Below are 21,495 nucleotides of genomic sequence, written 5' to 3'. Positions count from 1 at the left end.
TCCAAGCAAACCAGCCAATGAAAAATCACTGTCATTTATAAAAATCATGAAGCTGCGGTGTTTACCCAACTGTTCAATTTAAAGCGAGCATCCTTAGAAAAAAAAAACGTGGAAGAAAAGATAATATCCATAATGCACAGGAAAAAAAGGGGGATGTGCAGAAAGTGGGCCATCTAGGAGCTCACCCGAAAGAAGGGTTTAATCTTCTGTACGTGCTTGAATAATGTGTACACAAATGGACAGATCTATTTCCTCTCGCCCTTCTGCTGGACCCCCCCCCCAAAAAAAATAGTATTTTCTGGAGGCTGGGAAGACTCCTGAATCTATCAGTGTCATAATCCCTGAATCTAGCAGTGATCCAGATATGGAGTTGGAGACTGCGGGGGATACCAGATAGGGAGACAGGTCTGGCTCAGAAATGACTGTTGAAGATAGGGAGACCGTTGTGCTTGAGGCTATCAAACAGCAGCCCCCAGAGGAATCTCTTAGTCCACCAGGGCCTGTAGGGCCAGAAATCAGAACCTCATGGTCACCTTCCCCTGAGGAACCAAATGCCTCTACAGTACATCACCAGTCCAGCGGTACAGGAAGTACACCAGGAGGCAGGTTATAGAACAGAGGAGGAGTGTTTGTCTTCAGTCAGAGGGTTGGCCCTTTAAGGCTCTTCCCTACAAATGGAGGGAAGCTGGAGGAGGTAGTTTGGAAACAGAGACTTAGGGCTCTTCCACACTTCCTCGTGTCTTGTGCCAAGAAAGGCACAGGTCCAAGCAGTTTTCCACTGACAGATTTCCCCTTTGCCCCACTGCTTTCCCCCAGACAACCTACTCTTTAGCATTAAACCAGAACAAATTAGAATCTGCAGAAAACCTGGTTGTCGTTTGTTCTGATTCAGATCTAAACAGCGGGTTTTCCTCGGGGGGAGCAGCAGGGCAAAGGGAATTGTGGATAAGGCCTTTAGAGGCTTCAAATTGTTCCCTCGGAGGTGATCAAGTCCAGGAACTTTTAACCAGCCTTGCCTTCAGCCTTTCTGCTTTCTCCGTGGGATCTGGCATCAAACCAGAACACAAAATCTCTCTAGAACAGATGGGGAGGGAGAGATTGAGGGGTCAAGGTAGAGAGGAAGAGGAGAAGTCTCATTGAGCAAATGGAAGTCCTCTCATGCCATGTCTGGCACCACCCAAAGTCTGCACTTCTAAACATTGTTCATCTGCAAGTATGCATTTCAATCATACTCTGGCACATTTTTGTGCTGGGAACTGTAACGCATTATTTGGAGATGTGTATAATCAAAAGGATAATGAGGTTCCAAACTGCAAATTAGGCCAAGAGATCCAGGATCATGTCAGTTTGCTGCAAGGTTCACCGAAATAAAATTCTTTAAGTATCCCAAAATGGGCGTGAGATGAGGTTTCTGTTCGAGTACAGAATCTAACACCTTCTGGCACCTTCACACAAGCCCAATATCCTCTCTAATTATTTATTTAATGCACCGATTACCTGCTCATCATTGCAAATGCAATCTTAAATCCACATATACTCTGCAAGTACTAAAAGATGTGTCTGGCTTGATCAGGTCAGCAGGTCTCCTGGGTTCCAAAGCATTCCCCAGGTCTTGCTAAGCCTTTTCATGCATTATCGCTTTGGGCGCACCATGTTGGGATGCAGTTCTTTCAAGACTCCAACTCTCAAGATTAGTCAGGGAGGCATTATGGCTGGTCTTGTTTCTATTTTGAATCTCTGGCAGGTCATTCCCGAATTGGAACTGGAAACTTGACAACATCACTATAGACCATAGCTGCCAAGTCTCCCATTTTCCTCGGGAAATCCCCGTTTTTCCAGCTGTTCCTAGCTGAAAAAAGTTTTTTTTTTGTTTCCCCCCAGTTTATTCTGCCGTGACGGCCATTTTGGAACTGGACGGAGCATGCTCATAAGCGACTTTTGATGCTGCTCTTCCCAGTTCCAAAATGGCTGCAGTGCGACTTCTGGCGTGGCGGCCATTTTGGAACTGGGCAAAGCAGCATCAAAAGTCACTTCTGAGCATGCTCCGCCCAATCCCCAAACGGCGGCAGCGCTACTTCCGGTCTGCTATTTCCGGCCCGGTCCCTTATTTCTCTGACAGCAACTTGGCAGGTATGCTATAGACAAATCTGTTTCAGCCGAATGTTAGGGAGGATAGATCCAAATTTATCTCAAGTTAAATGTGAAATAAGATTTGCATGTGCTATTTTAGCACACTTCAGATGTTCCATACAGCCAATGAAAGTAGGGGAAGTGGGATTGTGTCAGCAAGCACCTTACTCATCCACAACATACCAACATATGAGCATGTTGTGCACATGTTAGGCACAAGGCTGTGGACTGTGCCTTTGGCACATGACTGCATGTGTGAGTGTATGCATGTTGTGCATAGACAGCATAGATGTATAAATAAACTTACAGCGAGGGTAGAGCATTCTGCTGCAATCCCATTGTACATATGGATATTTTGACTGTAAGCCTGAGCAAATGTCTGAACAGTATCGTCAACTTTATTTTACTTTTAGCGTGTCTTCTCATAGGGAACCTTGGAGTAACGGGCACAACGCTTATAAATGTGCTGTGCTTTCCATTCTAGTGTTTGATAGATGCATTAAAAAAAAAAACCCATGAAATTATGCAAAAACAGAAGTTGCAGCTGATATACAGCTATTAAACACACTGTGCATTTAAGGAAACACACTTTGTGAATTTGATTTAGTGAGAAGCCTCACGGTGGGTCTATCATCTGCAGCTTCTCATGCCCTGGAATGGCATTAAAGGTTGTTACCATACAGTAAGCTTACTGTGGGGAATTGCAGTCAAATATAATTGAAGCTTCCTTGTCTTCCATGTGAAACCGACCAGGCAACACATCCGGGCTTGACCACTTCAAGCCCACACTGTGTGGTCAGAAGTATTTTTCTGAATTTTGTAACCCAATAATTTCTACCTGTGTTCTTCTTGTTGCTGCATGGAATAACACATGAACCTGAAGTTTGGAGTCTGTAAGTAAAGCCATTTAAACTTACTAAATGTGTGGTCTGTTGGTCTGTTCATTGTGAGTGTGGTGGAAACGGGGGAAAGTGTTGTAAACAGACTAAATGGAACATTTAAAAGGTCTAACAGCCTGTTTGTAACACTTCACTGTTGCTGCATTTTTGTGGCTTTTAAAGCTCTGCTATGACTCTCTTATTGGAGAGTGCATTTAGGCCCATGCTTGAGATCCAGATGATTCTTTTATTAATTTGCAGAAATGGTTATCTGTTTCCCCATACATATCACCAGCAGCTATGTACTTCTCGATCATATGGAATCACCTTTTGTTAACCACAGAGATAGGGGACAAAGCTGTCAAAACATGTGAGTATTCAGCTACGACAGATATATTTTGTACTTGTTACTGTATTTACAGTAACCGCACATGTATTTCCCATACACTTATGAGGGACCCAGGCAAATTTTTAAATCCCAGGCTTTCTACTTCAAACTACTTACAAAGTGAGTATCTGATACTCACATGACCCCTAGTTGTGAATACTTGGAAAGGCGACACTGCAACTCCAGCATGTGTCAGGCTTCTATTTTGTTCTCAGGAATTGCAAACTAAGCAGTAAACTTAGTAGGGAATAGATCTTACTGCTCACCAGAGAGCTTGAAAACACTTGAATGTCAGAGAAGTATTATGGTACAATTCTGCCTTTCCCACCCTCTGTGTGTACATTCAGCACCCCTGTTTTCCCTATTCTTGCTGCTTTGTCAGCTGTGCTGACCATCAATGTTTGGACAATGGAGATTGTCAAGTGACCCAATGCCCAACAGTAGTCTACAGGGTGCATCCTTAAACTTCTGTAGCAAAGCTGGACAGCACTTACAGGCTATGCGGACCGAAGCTTTTCTGCTCTTTGAAGTCCCTAAGTGGCTCCATGCAACACACTGACACCAGTAGTCCTCTGGCCCATGAAAATCTTCTACTTGCTGCCTTGTCACATTGATGTATGCCTCACGAACCTTCAAGCCTGAATGGAAAAGATACAGGGAAATTAGCTGATAGAGAATGTCTTACTCAGGCATAACACTAAGGTTAGCCAAACCTTTTCTTTTTAATTAAACAATTCCATTTTTAATCAAGGCAAAGCTTTAATTACTTTGACAATAATATATGGCTGCTAATTAAATTCTAACAGCCAAGTAGGTCAGAACGCATGAGCTGAAAGCATCCGCCTGCCAAGATGTGATTCCAAACTATGCAATATCTGCCTTTAAAATCTTCCGTCGGCACTTTCGCTCTTAATAAATAAATAAAGGTTGGTTTGTTCAGCTTTTTTTCCAAAAAAACAAAACACAACACAACAATAACACAGCAAGCAAGGCAGCAGTCTTCTAATAAGTGCTGGCTGCAATTCTAAGCACGGATTCTTGCTTGAAAAAACAAGGCTTTCTTCACAGGTGAGAGTGTATAGTATTTGGGGTGGGTTCAGTTCAGTGTACTTTTTTCATCCATCGGCAGTAACAAAGCATGGCAGCAGAATAATGGCCAAAAATAATAAGACAAGACCTACTGAACGACAGAAAATCAAGAAATATACACAAAGCAACCCCACAGAGAAACAGCAGCCCAATGTCAAATGGTGCTCAGATGTTGGCATTATTTTCATAATCCATCATCTTCCCATCATTCCCGTCAATATGGCTTGCAAAAGTTAAAAACAAACAATCACGGAAGCAACAATGGTTAAAATTATATAAAATAGAGTAGCAGCTTATCTATGTGTGTAAATAGATAACACACACTCAGCATTTACTGTGAATAGTCCTGCTTTGTTCGCCCACTCTTTATTGAGCATCTCACAATGACATGAGCAAAATATCCCTCTGTCACATTTTCCCTATTCAGCCTCCTCTCGCCGGACTTAAAATCTCAGTGGAATAGCCAGGCAGTGTCCCTGGTGCAATATAACCCAGCTATTCTCTCAGTATATGCCAGATCGTTCTAATTTCTAAGAATGGTGAACTTGGTCAATTTCAGTTTTTCTCCATTTCTCATTCTCCCACTCTTTTATTCATTTCAACACATTTCCACCATAATTTTTTTGTTTTTGTTTTTTGTTCCAGTAAATCCTCCTGAAAATTCATCGGCATTTTAGTGCCGGTTTCTCTTATTAGATATGCACTTGTATGCAATTCTCTAACAGACACAATTTCACAAAGCATTTTTGCATAACCCAGTGTACCTTTGCATGTTAATATATGCTTTTTATGCACACTTCATACTAATTTATGCTTTTTGTATATATTAATTGGCTGGAGAACTGTGTTGCAAAATTCAGAGCACGATGGCTGCTTTCCGCTTCGTGTATTATTTCTCAACAATATGAAAATTACATGAGTTGTTCACCTTTAAATTCTAAGTGATTCAATTCCCACCCACCCCAATTTCTAATTATTTCCAATAATAATAATAATAATAATAATAAAGTTTATTTATACCCCGCCCTCACCGGCCAGGACCGGGCTCAGTGCTGCTAACATCCAATTATATGATACATTAAAAACATAAATCAAACTATTGATTAAAATACAGCTGAATCCTAGACTGTTCAAGCCCTCTGCTTCTCTATTGATTTTTTCTACGAATAAACTCTCAAATTGTAACATCCCCCTTTCCAAATAGCACACCTGTGTTTTCTTAGGCGCTCTATGCACTTTTTTTTGGGGGGGGGGAATCTCATGAGATCACAGTGAGAGTGGAGGGACCTTTTAACCCTTTCCCCCAGTCCCAGTAAAAGTTCCCTTCTTCAGTATTTGTGTCTGGGAGAAATGTTAGAAGGAAGCTGCCTTATTCTGATTCAGACATTTGGTAAATCTAGTTTAGTATTGTCACTGACTGGTAGTGTTCTCCAGAGTTTCAGATAATGGTTTTCTCCCAGCCCTACTTGGAGATGCCAGGGATTGAACTAGGGATCTTTCCCATAAAAAGCAGGTGTTCTGTCGCTGAGCTACAGCTCTGTTCTGGGCCTAAAACAGAACAGAAAAAGACTAAGTGCAACTATATCTTCCAAGTCTGGAATAACATGAGAGAGAATGCCAGAAAGTCAAGTTTAAAAACTATCTCTATGTGGGTGCCCACACACACAAGACCTTTATCCACCAAACAACTCTAAAAATAAATGTATTGTTTATGTTCCAAAAAGACCAAGGGTATATTGCGTGAATCAAAATGTTTTTGCCATTACTTCATAGTTGCTGCATCAAAGTAGTCCCAGGATCAGAAAATTCATTCTGCTGGTATCCTGGATAAACACGAATTTCTATCAGTTAGATTAACACTCACATTCTCACAGGTGTTGCTTCAGAAATATATTCTCACTATTTTCATGCACATATAACATGGAATGTTTTCCCCTGTCTCCTCTCTACAAATGCAAAGCTGCAGACTGAGAGGCCCTCTGTGATGCTGTCTGTCTATAATAGTAGAGGTTGTGTTAAAAGTTTTGCTCCTACACCGTTCTCAACATCATCTCTGCACATCGATGGATTTCTTGTCCTCTACAAAAGGCTGCAACATTGCAAATTGATGTATAAGCAACCAAAGGGAGGTCAACAGATGCACTCACATCTGTTAATAGCCCAGAAATGGAATGAAGGCATATAATGCTTTGTCTGGGTTCTGATACGGAGCAGGAAACTGCAACTGCCTGCCAGCTGCCACAACCCTATTACAGACTGCTGAGAATCACTCAAATGGCAGCTAGGGGAGAAAGGGCCTTGGGTATCATGTTGCGAACCACCAATTAGTCAGCATTTCGGTAGGGCAAGATGCAACTCCGGTCAGTATTTCAATAGAACTACCTAAAGTAGGACTAGCATTGGATGCAATTCCTTGATGGGGGGCAGTTCACATTTTAATGTGAACCAACTACTCTGCACTTCCACAGGCAATACACAAAACAAAGCTCAATTAGCCTTCAAAATTCCAACTTCTCCAACCAGAAAATGGGCAGGTGTGGAGGATTCCCTGGTTCTGAATGGGGTAACTGTGCCCCTGAAGGGCCAGGTGCGCAGCCTGGGAGTCATTTTGGACTCACAGCTGTCCATGGAGGCGCAGGTCAATTCTGTGTCCAGGGCAGCTGTCTATCAGCTCCATCTGGTACGCAGGCTGAGACCCTACCTGCTTGCAGACTGTCTAGCCAGAGTGGAGCATGCTCTAGTTATCTCCCGCTTGGACTACTGCAATGCGCTCTACGTGGGGCTACCTTTGAAGGTGACTCGGAAACTACAACTAATCCACTACACTTGATCTTAGCCAAAAGGCCGAGAAGCCTTTTGGATAAGACTTCGGAATCCCAGTTAACATACCGGTATCTGTTACAGGATAATGACCCGAGTAGATCACTCCTTGTAGCTAGATTCCTGATTGCAGTCCTATCCTACAAGAGGAAAAATGGGTTACTTTATGATTATTGATTTTTCGTCCTAATGTTTGATTTATAGTGGTGACCAGATGAACTAAGTGATATGGTGTTTTTACCTTGTAATTGTAATTTATAATATTTATAGGGATAGGATTTATATGAACGGAACTGATTCGATTCATTTTGTCTTCTTTTATTCTGTTTTGTTCTGCTGTATGATGTACATTGTTTTGTGTTGATATCTTAATATGGGCCTATGGCCGTAATAAAGTATTGATTGATTGAGTACAACTAATCCAGAATGCGGCAGCTAGACTGGTGACTGGGAGCGGCTGCCGAAACCACATAACACCGGTCTTGAAAGACCTGCATTGGCTCCCAGTACGTTTCCGAGCACAATTCAAAGTGTTGGTGCTGACCTTTAAAGCCCTAAATGGCCTCGGTCCAGTATACCTGAACGAGCGTCTCCACCTCCATCATTCTGCCCGGACACTGAGGTCCAGCACCGAGGGCCTTCTGGCGGTTCCCTCGTTGCAAGAAGCCAAGTTGTAGGGAACTAGGCAGAGGGCCTTCTCGGTGGTGGCGCCCGCCCTGTGGAACGCCCTCCCAACAGATGTCAAAGAGGAAAAAAAACTACCAGACTTTTAGAAGACATCTGAAGGCAGCCCTGTTCAGGGAGGCTTTTAATGTTTAATAGATTACTGTATTTTATTTTTCTGTTGGAAGCCACCCAGAGTGGCTGGGGAAACCCAGCCAGATGGGCGGGGTATAAATAATAAATTATTATTATTATTGTTAGTACACAAATATGTTTATATTAGGAGAAAGCAGGCATAAAAATGTAGAAATTAGTGAAAAGAACATACAAACTTGCAGTATATTAAGGAAAATGTGTCTGCTTTCAAATGTTCTTGATCACTTTTAAAAACAACAAAATAGAAATCACAGGTGTAGAAATGTGGATAAATGAATTTAAGACAGGGAAGAGGGAAATTAGCTGTGTTAAACTGAAATTGGCGAAGCTGAACTTCCAGCAAAGCGCAATATGATCTAGCTAGTACTTATTGATATGAGAGGTAACCAGGTTACAAGCCTGTCCCTATTTTTATCGGTGAAATGTTGGAAGGTATGCAAATCCTAAGCATCTCCTAATTAACATTACTGGTAATTAAGTAGTCCAATTAAATTTGCTAGACATCTGCAAAGCAGTTCCCAACAACTTTGGCAAAGTAACTAGCCCTGCACTTTGTAACACATTTCCACCTCTTTGAAGGCTCATTTGCTTCCAAAGAGCCTTTCTTTCATCTATAAAGCTCAGATCTTGGACATTTATAAGCCTTGCAGAAACTGGTGTTTGATCATGATGTCGGGGACTTTGCAAATTAATTCGGAGAAACTTTGCTCAATAGGAGCTGCTAGACATCTCAGATGTAAAGCAAACCTTGTGAGGAATGACAACCTCAAGCTAAACAAAATGAGAAAGTGGCTTCCAATAGGAAAGCACTGAGAGATACAGAGACAAGGCTTGTCAAGGGCTCAAAATCTTAAATGCCTGTCACTTCACAGATATCAATACAATGGACTCCTCTCCAGAATCCAAATTTAAATATTCCAGCATCACTAGCCAATGCCTTGATTAAATATCTCAGAAAAGCTTTCAAAATCCCCAGAAAAGTAACACTCAGGCAGATATATGACAAGGCTGGAGACAGTCAACAGATATTGGCAATGGGTTGGATTCAACCAAGTTGAGAGAGAGAGAGAGAGAGAGAGAGAGAGAGAGAGAGAGAGAGAGAGAGAGAGAGAGAGAGATTTGCATGGCAGGTATGTAGCCTACCATACAATATAAGAGTCACACCTGTTCCCTCAGGCTATTGTTGCCTCCAACCCTGCCCACCATTGATGTGTGGCCCCTGGAAGCTAGTTTATGAAGGAATGTGTCCTTCAGGGTGAAAAAATGTATCCCCTTCCCTATAGCAACCCTAGTGCCCTCCAGATGATGTGGACTACACCTCACATAAAACACAGTTAGCATGGACACATAATAAACTTCACAGTGGAGTTTGTGCTTTAGTCAGGCCCAGCAACATCGTATAGCACACTACTGGAGTCACAGCATCTTGGCAGAGTCAATTACTGACGCCTCCCCTGCTGCTCTAAACTTCCCTCACTCTGCTCAACCCAAAGAACCAAACAGCACTGCGTGCCTGAAACTGGAAGCTGCTACTTTTGTTTCCCACAATGCCCTGGGCACTCAGGCATTGTGGGAAATTTAAACGGTGTTTCCCAGCCACCTGGCAAAAGATTAAAGCTCCCCTGCAACCTTATTATAAGTAAACATGCTTCAGATTGGGCTGTAAGTGGATACAAATATGGAAAAATAAGCTAAAGCAGGGTGGGGAGGGAATCAGGCTTTCATCCTCAACAGAGAAATCAAATGCATCTTGGTCTTACAGCACAGGTGACTAATCTGTGGGCAGCCAGATGTTGTTGGACTTCAACTTCCATCTGACCAACTAGAATAGCCAATGGTCAATGGTGATGGGAGTTGTACTCCGACAAAGATACGAAGGGCCAGAGGTTAACCACCCCTGTCTTAGAGCAACTAATGAGAACTATTTCTCTACTATGCCTCACTACATCTCTGATGCCACCACAGAGAATGTTTCCATTTTAATTCCCCCTGGAAGGAGATGAGGATCTACCTGGGCTCCTCCAGGTGACCTTTTTAAATGAGCATTCATACTGATTTGCTTACATGGAGGTTCGATTGTGAGCATTTGAGCATGTTTCCAGGAAGGCCACAGAACCATGAATATTCATCTTGGTTTGCTTGTGGCATGTTTGTGAATCCTCCTTTTAATCATCTGTTCATGCCACCCTTTTCCCAACATGCTTCCCTGTCACTTTCCTAACCACAAAAAGTATGTTTCTTTTTGAAAGTATATCAGTTGAACTAGGACAAGAGGGCATTTTAATATGCTTTAATTGTGCAAACCTGCATTTCTTGGTGTACGCTTGAATCCATCCCACAAAATACTGACAGTTGGGAGATGCCCCTCCTCAGTTCTTAAAAATCTCACTTTTGTTCTTCACCATTCCCAGGGTTAATAATGTGTTGTTTTCGAATTAAGAGACCCTTCAAGTATAAGATACTTACACAAACCAAAATAAATAAGCACATTTCATTAATTTTCATTAATTTGTTAAAAATGGCACTCTTCTTCTTAGGTCACCTTCCCATGCATAGCATATAGGGTCTGAAGATATCTGCATGGCGACAACCCACACTACTGATGCTCCGGGGTGAGACAAATCCTTCTTGAACATTAAGGGGGAAGCTGTGGGCAAATCCATCATTTTAATTATAATTATAATGAACACAAAGCCCCTTTGGGTGCAGTGGACATTGTTGTGTCCTCTGAGGACGTTATATAAATGAGCTCCAAGGCAAATGAGAAGTGGAAGCGAGATAAATGGAAGACCAGCATTGCCATACAAAGAGAGCATCAAAGCCAGAAAGCTTATTCCTTTCATTAGTTGCTGTAACAGGTTGTTGCTTCCTATGAGCACATCATTCCCACCTTCGAGCCAGGATACTGCCTTTTACCCACCTCTAAAGAGCTAGCAGAGGGCTGGGATCAAGAGATAAAACCCCTCTTTCGAGAGTGCCACAGCACTGATATTAGGAGATGAAGAGCTGTGTCTGCCCTCTAAAGAGAAGGGGGTACACTTTTTATTCCGATCTCAGTGCAGAGCTGAGATTGCGAGGTTCAGCTCTGAGAGATGGTGGAACACTTTCTACAGCTTACTGCGATGGATCTGGCCTTGGACCCATGAGCTAGCCTCCCCTGTTCTAAGAAGGGGTGAGTACAATTTGTAGACTAACCCTAAAATTGCATTCTAAACTGATTTGGAGAAAAGGTGAGTAAGGTGAGACATAACGGAGGCATATACAATTATGCATGGTGTGAAGAAAGCGGACAGAGAAAAGCTCTTCTTCCTCTCAGGGCCGGTGTGGTGTAGTGGTTAAGAGCGGCAGACTCGTAATCTGGGGAACCGGGTTCGCGTCTCCGCTCCTCCACATGCAGCTGCTGGGTGACCTTGGGCTAGTCACACTTCTTTGAAGTCTCTCAGCCCCACTCACCTCACAGAGTGTTTGTTGTAGGGGAGGAAGGGAAAGGAGAATGCTAGCCGCTTTGAGACTCCTTCGGGTAGTGATAAAGCGGGATATCAAATCCAAACTCCTCCTCCTCCTCCTCCTCCTCCTCCTCCTCCTCCTCCTCCTCCTCCTCTTCTTCTAATGAAGTTGAATGTTGGAAGATTCAGGACAGATGAAAGAAAGCAATTCTTCATACAGCACATGGTTAAACTATGGAATTTACTCCCACAGAAGTTAGTGATGGTCACCAGCAGATTAGACAAATTCTTGGAGAATGGTTTCTAACCTTGGTGGCTGTGTTGTGCTTCTGCTGTTGGGCACTGTAAGCCGCAAACTAAACAGTTGATGTAAATCAGAAGTGGGGAAAGTGCTGCTGTGCTCAGGTCCTGCTTGTGACACCTGGTTGGTCACTGTGAGAACACGATGCTGGACCAGATGGGCATTTGGCCTGGTCCAGCAGGCTTTTCTTACATTCTTAAACTTATGGACTGGTTGAAGCAAGCAGCATCTACACTTTCGTCCAATATCTGGGAAGCAATATTAAGTGTGGTAAAGAGAAAATGGATAGAGACAATTTGTTTTGCTCCTCTCATTAGACTACAACTCGGGGTCATCCAGTGAAACTGATGGGCAGTTGATATACCGTAGGACAAACAACAAAGTACTTCTTCACACAGTGCCAAGTAAACATATGGCAATTTTCTGTCACAAGATAGGTCTGTCTATGGTTCCTGGTTCAGAGAGATGATGAATAATTCAATTTATTATTTGTGTAATACAAAACTTCTCTCAGTGACTTAAATGCACAATTAAAAACCAACCAACCACCAAGTTTAATAATAAAACAACATCCCCAAAATGCAGACACAGAGAGAGTTTATGAAGGATACTGAGCAGCTGGGATGTGTGCAGAGGAGAGTGACCAAGATGATAAAGGGTCTGGAAACCAAGCTTTGGATATGTTTAGCCTGGAGAAGAGAAGACTGAGAGGTTGAAGGGTTGTCACATGTAAGAAGGAGCAAACTTGTTTTCTGCTGCTGTAGAGTGTAGGACCTAAACCAATGGATTCTAATTCCAAAAAAAGAGAATTACAACTAAACATTATGAAGAATTTTCTGATGGTAAGAGCTGTTCAACAATGGAATGGACAACCTCAGAAGGTGGAGGATTCTCCTTCATCTATCAGCTGTGGTTCCTGCACTGCAGGGGGTTGGAGTAGATGACCCTTGAGGTCCCTTCCAACTCTACAATTCTAGGATTCTAGGATTATAATAATCCCTCAGAAGTTTAGGAGAAGAGGTATGTCTTAACCCGAAATAATGTCAAAGTTTGCACCTGGTGGACTTTACTGCAGAAAGCTTTCCATAGCCTCTTACCATTATTTTCTGGGGGCACACAACAGAGATGTGGTGCTTGTGGACTTCCTGCAAGCAACTGGCTACCTACCATTTGGATATTAGACTGAACAGAACTTTGATCTGATCCTTCTTATGAGAGTAGGGCTCAAATCTACTTTCTTGAAAGCCTTCAGGGCTCCACTGCTCTCAATTCTAACCAGTGCAGCTCTGTGCTAGCATGTAAGACCTTTGTGGGGGATGAAATGAAATAGGGGGACAGATTGGTGGGCAGGTAGCTCTGAAATACATGTAACTGAACCACAGGCACCTATTGTGCTTTTGAATTCATACTCCCAACCCCCAGCCTTGTCAAAGATATGGATGCAAGATGAAACTCTCTGGGTTTTTTAGCATCTGCTTCTATAAATAAATCTGATTTGCACTTGGTGGCTATTGATTTTCAGCATTGTAAACCTAGATTCTCTATAAATCAGCACCCACTTAATCTCAAGCATCAAGAGGCATTCAGGAGTTAACCCATTCCTTCAGTGAGCAACAGAGAATAGAGAACAGAGAATAGAGAAAAAGGGGAGAAAGATCTGTAGTGGATGAAAGGATGAGGAAATGTCACAGATGCAACTACTAGAAATGTTAAAGGGGGCCACATCTCCAGTCCCCCCCCCCAATAATTCCGTAGCTGGAAAAGCCTCTTCTAAAGCTGACACATATCTTGCTCAAGGATGTTAAGTGAAATGTATAGCCAAACCCCACATTCTATCTGCTTTACCATCCAGGACAGCAAAATCACGACAAGGTAGCTGAGACCTTTGTTTCCTCAACTATATAGATTATAGAAGAATAGGGTTGGCGTTGGCATTGGCGTTGGCGTGGATCCATTGATTAAACAACCTGCTTGCTAGTTGAAATGTTCTAAGCCGACAGGTGGGGAGGCACATTGAAGTCCTTTATGGCGAGAACACCTTCTGGGGGACCCCTCCCTTTTAAGTATCCAGCCCAATGTCTCTCCCATCTACAAAAGTTGCAATGATTGCTATGAGATAGGAAAAACCCCACAAGACCAAGCCAATCCACCCGTGGGCCATAGCAATGTTAATGGATAACCACCTTGTCCCTGTAAAAAAAGTAGCAGTTTACCAGTTTTTAGTTTGAACCTCATCAAAATGCTGGAGAGGATGCACCTCAACAGGCACATATTTCCACATGTGGTGGGAATGCCCCAAAGCCCAACAATTCTGGAGAACGACCGTAAGAGAAATAGGTAAAATAACCCAACAAACATTAGAACTTACCCCAGAACTGGCCTTGCTAAACATCTTCCAGGACAATAATGCCCACTTACATCACAAAGAACTCATAACCCACTTACTCTCAGCTACCAGAAACACCATAACCAGACACTGGAAAGACCTGGCAGGAGTAAACATGGATCAGTGGTACCAGACGGTATGGGAAACAGCCCTATTAGAAAAATTAACCAATAAGTTGAAATTGACACGGGGTCAAATAGAAGAAGACGGCTTCACCCCAGTATGGTTCCCCTTTATCACATACACAGCCCAACAAGACAACGACAGAAACCCACCAGCAGCATACAAATCAATATGGCTAACCTGACCCAGAACACCCGCCCACCCTACTCACATAAAACAGACCACCACAGCCAACCACAAAAGAAAACTATATCCTAGGCCAACCCCAACAACTCTCACCATCAAAGGAAAACAAAGGCACAACAAAGAACCTGCACAACCAATGCTGACACCCCCCCACTTTAAGTAATCTAGAAACACTGTCACCCCAACCCAACCCCCAACCCCTCCCCTTATCTACCGCTCTCCCCCTTTTCCTCCCCAATGTCTCAACAATTGAAACTGATCTGTAAAAAAGCTATGAGAGACATTGCCTATGTCTTTGTAAACTGAGAAAACCTTTAATAAAAATTTACAAAAAAAAGTAGCAGTTTAAGTAAACAGAAAAAAAGTGGGAGAGAAACCTAGATTGAGACTGAGTGTTTGAGACAGGCCTCCTTTTCTGTCTCCCAGGAGAGGACTTGATGAGCGCACTTCTCCGTCAGGCCTGCTCTGATGCCCTGCCCCTCAGGGAGCCTAACCTGGATGCCAGTTGGCTCCCCAGGTCCCTCTACCCATTTGATGACTTCCAGTATGGTTGCAATGAGTGCAAAGTGCCTCCCAGTCACACAGAAAGACTCAAGGTGATGACTGTCTCTCCCACCTGCTACTGCCAGGCTGCAAATGGCACTCCCCGGCACATGAATACCAAGGTTCATCAGTATTTTGGAACTTTCAGTTCCAGTTCACATACTGCCTATCCTGTGTTGTGTTGTAAGATTCAGACACCTTGGAGCTCACATACTTAGTTCAGACACATGCCTGAACCCTGCTCAATTAGTGCAGAAATCCACCTGGCCCATCATTGTATTTTCCACAGTGGTAAATCAAGTGCTTCTGGAAAGTCCAAAAGCAGGGCATGAATCCAATAAATAGACCTTCCTCTGTGCTTGCTCCCAATCAAGTGGGACTCAAGAGCACATTGTCCCTGCACCTAAAATATCCAGAAATCCACCATGATCACTATACAGTATATCTTCATTTAATTATATTTACTGCCTACCTTTCCTCCAAGGAACTTAAGATGGCATACAGTATGTAGCCACAACACTGAAAATGTCCACATTTTGACGTCATGCCAAACCACAATTTAGTGCAGGGATGGGATAACTGGTGGCCCTGCAGATGTTGCTGAACTACAGCATCGTCAGCTGTGACCAGTCTGACCAGTGGCCGGGGAAGATGGAAGCTGTAGTCCAGCAACATCTGAAAGACTGTAGGCTTGATGCCCTTGGCTTATTGTGCTGAGAATGAGCCACAGCAAGCCTTGAGCTTGGTTCAGAAGCTTTTACTTCTGGTTTAGATTAACTGTAGCTTGCTATGAGGTCCAAACCCACAATGTTAAACAGGGTTTATTTGAAACAAGCCAGCTTCAAGACGTGGGTTATAATGCTGACAACAAAACATTGTTGAAGTTGTCCACAGTTTAGGATCTAACCACACTTTAGGAACTAACAACACACTAAACTGCAGCTAATCAAAATCAGAAGAAAATACATCATTTTTTCCCCTTGCAGCTTTACTAAAGGAGGAATGGGGAAGAGGTGAAAGAGCCTAAGGCTTGTTACCACTCATTTCTGTCATGCTAAAGCACCGTGGTCAGTATTTTTGCTATTATTTGCCAGCTGTCATAATGCCATCAATATAAATTACAAAGATCTCAACAGTACAGAAAATAATCTAAGGGATATAAAAACCTTTGGTGTGATTACATGTACAGTTCTGGTAACTCTATCTCAAAAATAGCATTACTGAACTGAAAAGGGTACAGAAAGACAGCCTTAGAGCACTTGCTTATGAAGGAAGGCTAACTAATATTGGAATTTGGGGGGGGGGGTGATGGTGACCAAGGGGAGGGGATCAGGTCAACATTTATCAGATTAATGAGTAGTTGGAAAGAGCAGAAAAATTAAAACACACACACTCCTTTCATAATACAAGAACTTGGGTAGTACCTGCTGCTTAGGAGCAAATGAGAGGAACAGGCACCCCTCTCAGAATGCCTGTGTGGTAGCTTCCAAACCCAGCTGACTGGCTAAGTTCTGCAAACACAATAGATTTTGATTTCATTGAGCATAGCAATTATGCACCGGTATTCATTTTTACTGAATCCCTCTTCAAGCATTCAAAAATAAGGCATGAGTCTCAAATAGGAGGGGGCAATATGTCCCCGACAGATCTGCTGCACCATGACCTTAATATGTTGAGTTGGAAAGACTGAAAGGAGCTTCTAAGCATGTTCAGACAAACTTATTTAGAAGGCCCCACCAGACATTCCCAATGTAGGGAAGCTGAGGGTGCCTGGGGCACACAAGCATTGTGGGAGGGGCCAGCATTGCACACCCCTCCCTGGTGCCCTTATGCATTATTTTGAATGTCTGAAGAAAGACTGAGATGAGGCTCATTGATAAAAAGCATCCAGGTAGGGACTTAGCAATTTGTGGTCCATGCATGAAGATCATCCTTTGCTTCTTCTTTTGAAAATCTCATTCTGAGCAGCAGTTCATAAGGTGGACTAGCCAGGCATTTCTAATTGGAAAATCAGTCACACACAGTTCACCATTTGAAATAAAAATCATTAAAAAGTCAAAACCAGTCCAGAGTTTAGCTAATTTGCTTCCCGCTCCCACTTCCTTCTGTAATCCTTCAAGAGAGGTTGCTAGACTTGGAAGGGGGATCAAGATACCATGTTTCTCCGAAAATAAGACACCATCTTATATTTATTTTCCCTCAAAAAACCACACTATGGCTTATTTTCAAGGGATGCCTTATTTTTTATTGAGTATGCCTATCACTATGTCTTATTTTCGGGGTATGGCTTATATTCCTTGAACGCTTAAAAATCCTGCTATGGCTTATTTTATGGCTATGGCTTATTTTTGGAGAAACAGGGTAGTCGTACCTTGAATCCAGAACGCCTTGGGACTCGAACATTTTAGCTCCCGAACAAGTGTTCCGGTTTGCGAACGTTCTTTGGAAGCCGAACGTCCGGCATGGCTCATGCAACTTCCGACTGAGTGCAGGAAGCTCCTGCAGCCAATCGGAAGCCACACCTTGGTTGTCGAACGTTTTTGGAAGTCGAATGGACTTCTGGAACAGATTCCGTTTGACAACCAAGGTACAACTGTAAATGCAGAAGGCAGGAGATCTACCACTTTCAGAGTTCACAATTCTCTCTCTTCTGTTCCTACTCACCAAAGTTCCCCCCCCCCTCATTAGCCAGGTACAAATAGAAAGCCAATTAGTACCCAACTTTGGTTGCAGAATGACATAATCCTAAATCCTGACGAGGGAACCCTTCCCCCACTCCTCAAGATAATGGCCAGGGGTGAAGCCAGCAGTGGGTGAGGACAGTGGCCCAAATGGTTGAGCCACCCCTTTGTCAGGAGCTGGAGTCAAGCGTGGTCAGCAATGAAAAACACGGTGTCCATGAAGTTAACTCTTAATTCAAAGTAGCTCAAACAGCGGAAGCCTAGTGATTCTAGCAACTCTTCCTAGTAGATCTTGCCCAATGAGGCAGTTGCGAGGGCTGAAGGTCCCTGCCTTCCCACCGCTCTCTAAGGCTCCTCCTTTCCATGGTCTTTCCCAAGCAGTCCCAGACTGAGTCTGCACACAATCACTCTCTGCTCTGCACTTTTCATTTTTCTACATGTTCTAGGAGACCGTGGGGGGGGGAGCTGGTTACAGAAGGAAGGGGAGACTCCCCAGATTCTTCCACACCTGTCTCAACTCTACCTCTTGGCCAACCTCCTCTCCAGCCTCTGCTTCAGTCTTGGAATCTGGACTGCCCTCTGCCACAGCATCTTCCCGCTCACTAAACCCTGTGGCCTCTTCAGCTTCTGACATCTCCTTCTCCCAGTCTTCTCTCTCTGACCACTCATCGTCATTCCACCACCACTCCCCTGGCTCTGAGCCTTCTTCCCCTCGGGGTTCCCTTGGGGGTTTCCCAGCTGCCTCCCACCACTCATCTGCATCTAGCCAGTCCATGATACATAGTTTAGCACAGGGGTGAGGCACCTGCGGTGCTCTAGAAATTGCTGGACTGTAACTCCTATCTTCCCTAACCATTGGTCATGATGGCTTGGTCTGATGGGCGTTGGAATCTAAAAATACCAGGTTCATCACCCCTGGGTTAACACAATGAGCCACAGTGAAGCATCATGGCATGTCCACCTTCTCTATTCTCTCCCTTCCACACGGCCAAGAGAGGAGGGTTTTCCCTTCTCTTTTAAAGAATCTTGGCCAAGTGTTAACTCCAAAGCCAGGATCCTGATTTAAAAGAAACTATACTCCATTTCATAATAATGGAAACTATACTTCATTTCATAATATGGTTGATGAAGCTGGCTTATTCAGCAAACCAATGTTTTTTGTTTTAAGACGTGGTATCTGGTTCGAAAATAACTCTAAGAGAAATTTATTTAAAAGTGAAATTAAACTCCGCAAAAGTCCTCCTCTTGGATGTGAGGAGGGGGATGCTTCACTTAGGCTCCTTGACACTGGCCTCCAGAGGGCTAAACTGTGTTCAGCATTACAATCAAACTGGGCCACTGGGGTGTTCGTGTTTTAGAAGTAGAAATGCCTCGTTGATATTCTAAAAGCAAAAGGGTTTTTGAAAGCATTTTGAAAATATGCTGAAAAATTTTTCTACCAGACACCTGAAGAAGTACACATTCAATACACACCAGAAACAAAGAGACAAAAATCTAGCAGAGCATGCCTATAAAAACACACACACACATACATATTTTTTTTAAAAAAACATGTATGTGTGCAACACTCTTAAAGGCTCAGTCTATAAGATTCATGCTTGAGTGGGGATTTGAAGCCCAGATTTTCCACAGGCCAAACTACAACAGACGTAAGATGCAGTTGTGGGGAACATGTTTCACCTTTGTACAGCCGGCTAATTTCTACACACACAGAGAGAGCTCTGTATTTTCTGTCCAGGGAAGCAGGAGTCATTACCACAATCCAAGGGCAAAATCACTAATGCAGCATGTGAAGCAAGTGCATTGAGGGGCTTGGTCTGGGGAAATGAGAGTGTGGCTGAGGAGGGTGAGTCCCAAGGGCCAGAAAACAAGGCCTCGAGGGCCGTATTTGGCTTTCCCACTTGTGACATGGAACAACCTCATGCGCCTCCATCAGAGGGTGGGGTGCAAATTTTACAAATAAGACAGACACACCAGGCGCAGTTAGGGAGGGAGACCTCCTTGCTGAGAGGGGGAATATTTTGCGGTTTCCTTAAACTACAGATCTCCCCTGCCTCGACAGGAACGATAATAATAGAAATTACATGGCAAGAACCTCTAATCAACTCAAGTAAGAACCAATGCATTATAAATGAAAACCAACAATGTTCCCCGATACCTTATGTAATTCCAATTCACAGTGGTAGCCCATCCCTTTAAATTATTGTGCAAATTATAAGCATCATCCTTTGTCATCCAGCACAGCCTCAAAGAATATGAGGAGTTTTGCCTCTGGTATTGCTATGCTAATAAGCTTTCTGCACTGCTGGGTGGTTTAGCAGGAGACAGACTAATGCTGGCAGAGGATGAATAATTGCTTGGTATGTGCTAAACATAACGGAGCAAGCACCAAACTTCATCATTTGTCAGCTTTATTTGTTTAAATGAGAAAAATGCTGACAGCAGTTATTGCTGTAATCTTTTTATTTATCAGACATGATAACTTTAGTTACTCATAGCAGGTCTCATCCTACTGGGAAAACAGGAGTTGGGAGTACTTTAGAGCCAATTTGAAGCATGCTCTCAAACATGTTAAAATGGAAGGAGGGAGGCTTTCCTTTTTCCTCAATTTATTTTAAACTCTTAACTAGCTTTATCTGCAACCTAGAAGTGTTCGGCTCATAACAAAGGACGACCTGTGCCCTCAAGCACCATCAAGCAACAGACAAAGCAAGCTACCATTAATCGGTCACATTCTGACATCATGCCAAACCATTGTTTAGCTGCATGATGAGAATGAGACACAGCAAGCGTCGGGCTGCCTCCCTCTGGTATGCCACGAGAAGGAACCAAACATCCTGGTACAAATGAGAGTAGAGGTACCCCAATATATTCTTCCCCACTTTCCAGTGTTCCTCCCTGACATGTCTTTATCCTTTCGAATATCCAAAACATTTTGTAGACATATGACCCGTAGGGTAGGCCAGCATTATTGTTCCCCTATAGCAGGGTTTGAAGGACCATGGCCTGGCAGGTATTTCAACCAGAAACATCTTGGTTCATTATCCCTTGGCCACCGCACCAGCTCTGTCTCAAATATTTGTTCTGGACATTGATATTAATGGCACTTTAATTTAATCCAGGCTTCTTCAACCAGGTTGAATGTTTTGGGATTACAGACCTGGTGATTATGTCCAATATAATCTGTGAATGGACACCAGGTTGTGGGAAACTGATTTAATCTACATATTCCTTGCACACTATCCCAATCTCCAAGCAGTGTGAGACTCCACGGGTTCCAGGCATTTACCCAGGGTTTGGTTTCCTCGGAATAGGGACAGCAGAGACCATGGTGTCTTTATGATATCTTGCTTATTTACATATACTGTATATACAACCTGATACTATAATGGAGGGGCTCACAGCAGTAACACCCCAAGAGAGTCATGTGTCTCCCATAATTAGGGGGCCATTACCAAGAAACTCCTCTGGTTATTCCAGCAATTGAATCCCTACTGGATCCAGGAATTAGAAGGGACTCAGGCAAGCATCCTACAGCCCTCCAAACTCACAGCACTACTGACAAATGAATCCCTTTATGTGCAGACCTATTCTAGGGTACTTACCACTATCACAAGCATATAATTAAGTTTTGAAGCCTGTCGTTTTTATGTTCTTTTTCTTTTAAATGCTATTTTATTATTATTTCCCCCAAGAAGCTCAAGG

At 43.2% G+C, this 21,495-nt stretch overlaps 1 protein-coding gene across 2 annotated transcripts in view; it reads right to left on the bottom strand.

The window, feature by feature from the left end:
• Positions 1-21,495, bottom strand: part of UNC5D (unc-5 netrin receptor D) — a 401,974-nt gene that overhangs the window by 183,633 nt on the left and 196,846 nt on the right. For both annotated transcript variants that reach the window (XM_060268544.1, XM_035140077.2), the window contains exon 3: positions 3,891-4,034. In XM_060268544.1, coding sequence (XP_060124527.1) covers positions 3,891-4,034 — 144 coding nt within the window. The remainder of the gene's footprint in view (positions 1-3,890; positions 4,035-21,495) is intronic.

The sequence above is a fragment of the Zootoca vivipara genome, chromosome 15 (assembly GCF_963506605.1).
Source record: "Zootoca vivipara chromosome 15, rZooViv1.1, whole genome shotgun sequence".
NCBI classification, from domain to species: Eukaryota; Metazoa; Chordata; class Lepidosauria; order Squamata; family Lacertidae; genus Zootoca; species Zootoca vivipara.
This window is presented reverse-complemented; position numbering and strand designations above follow the sequence as displayed.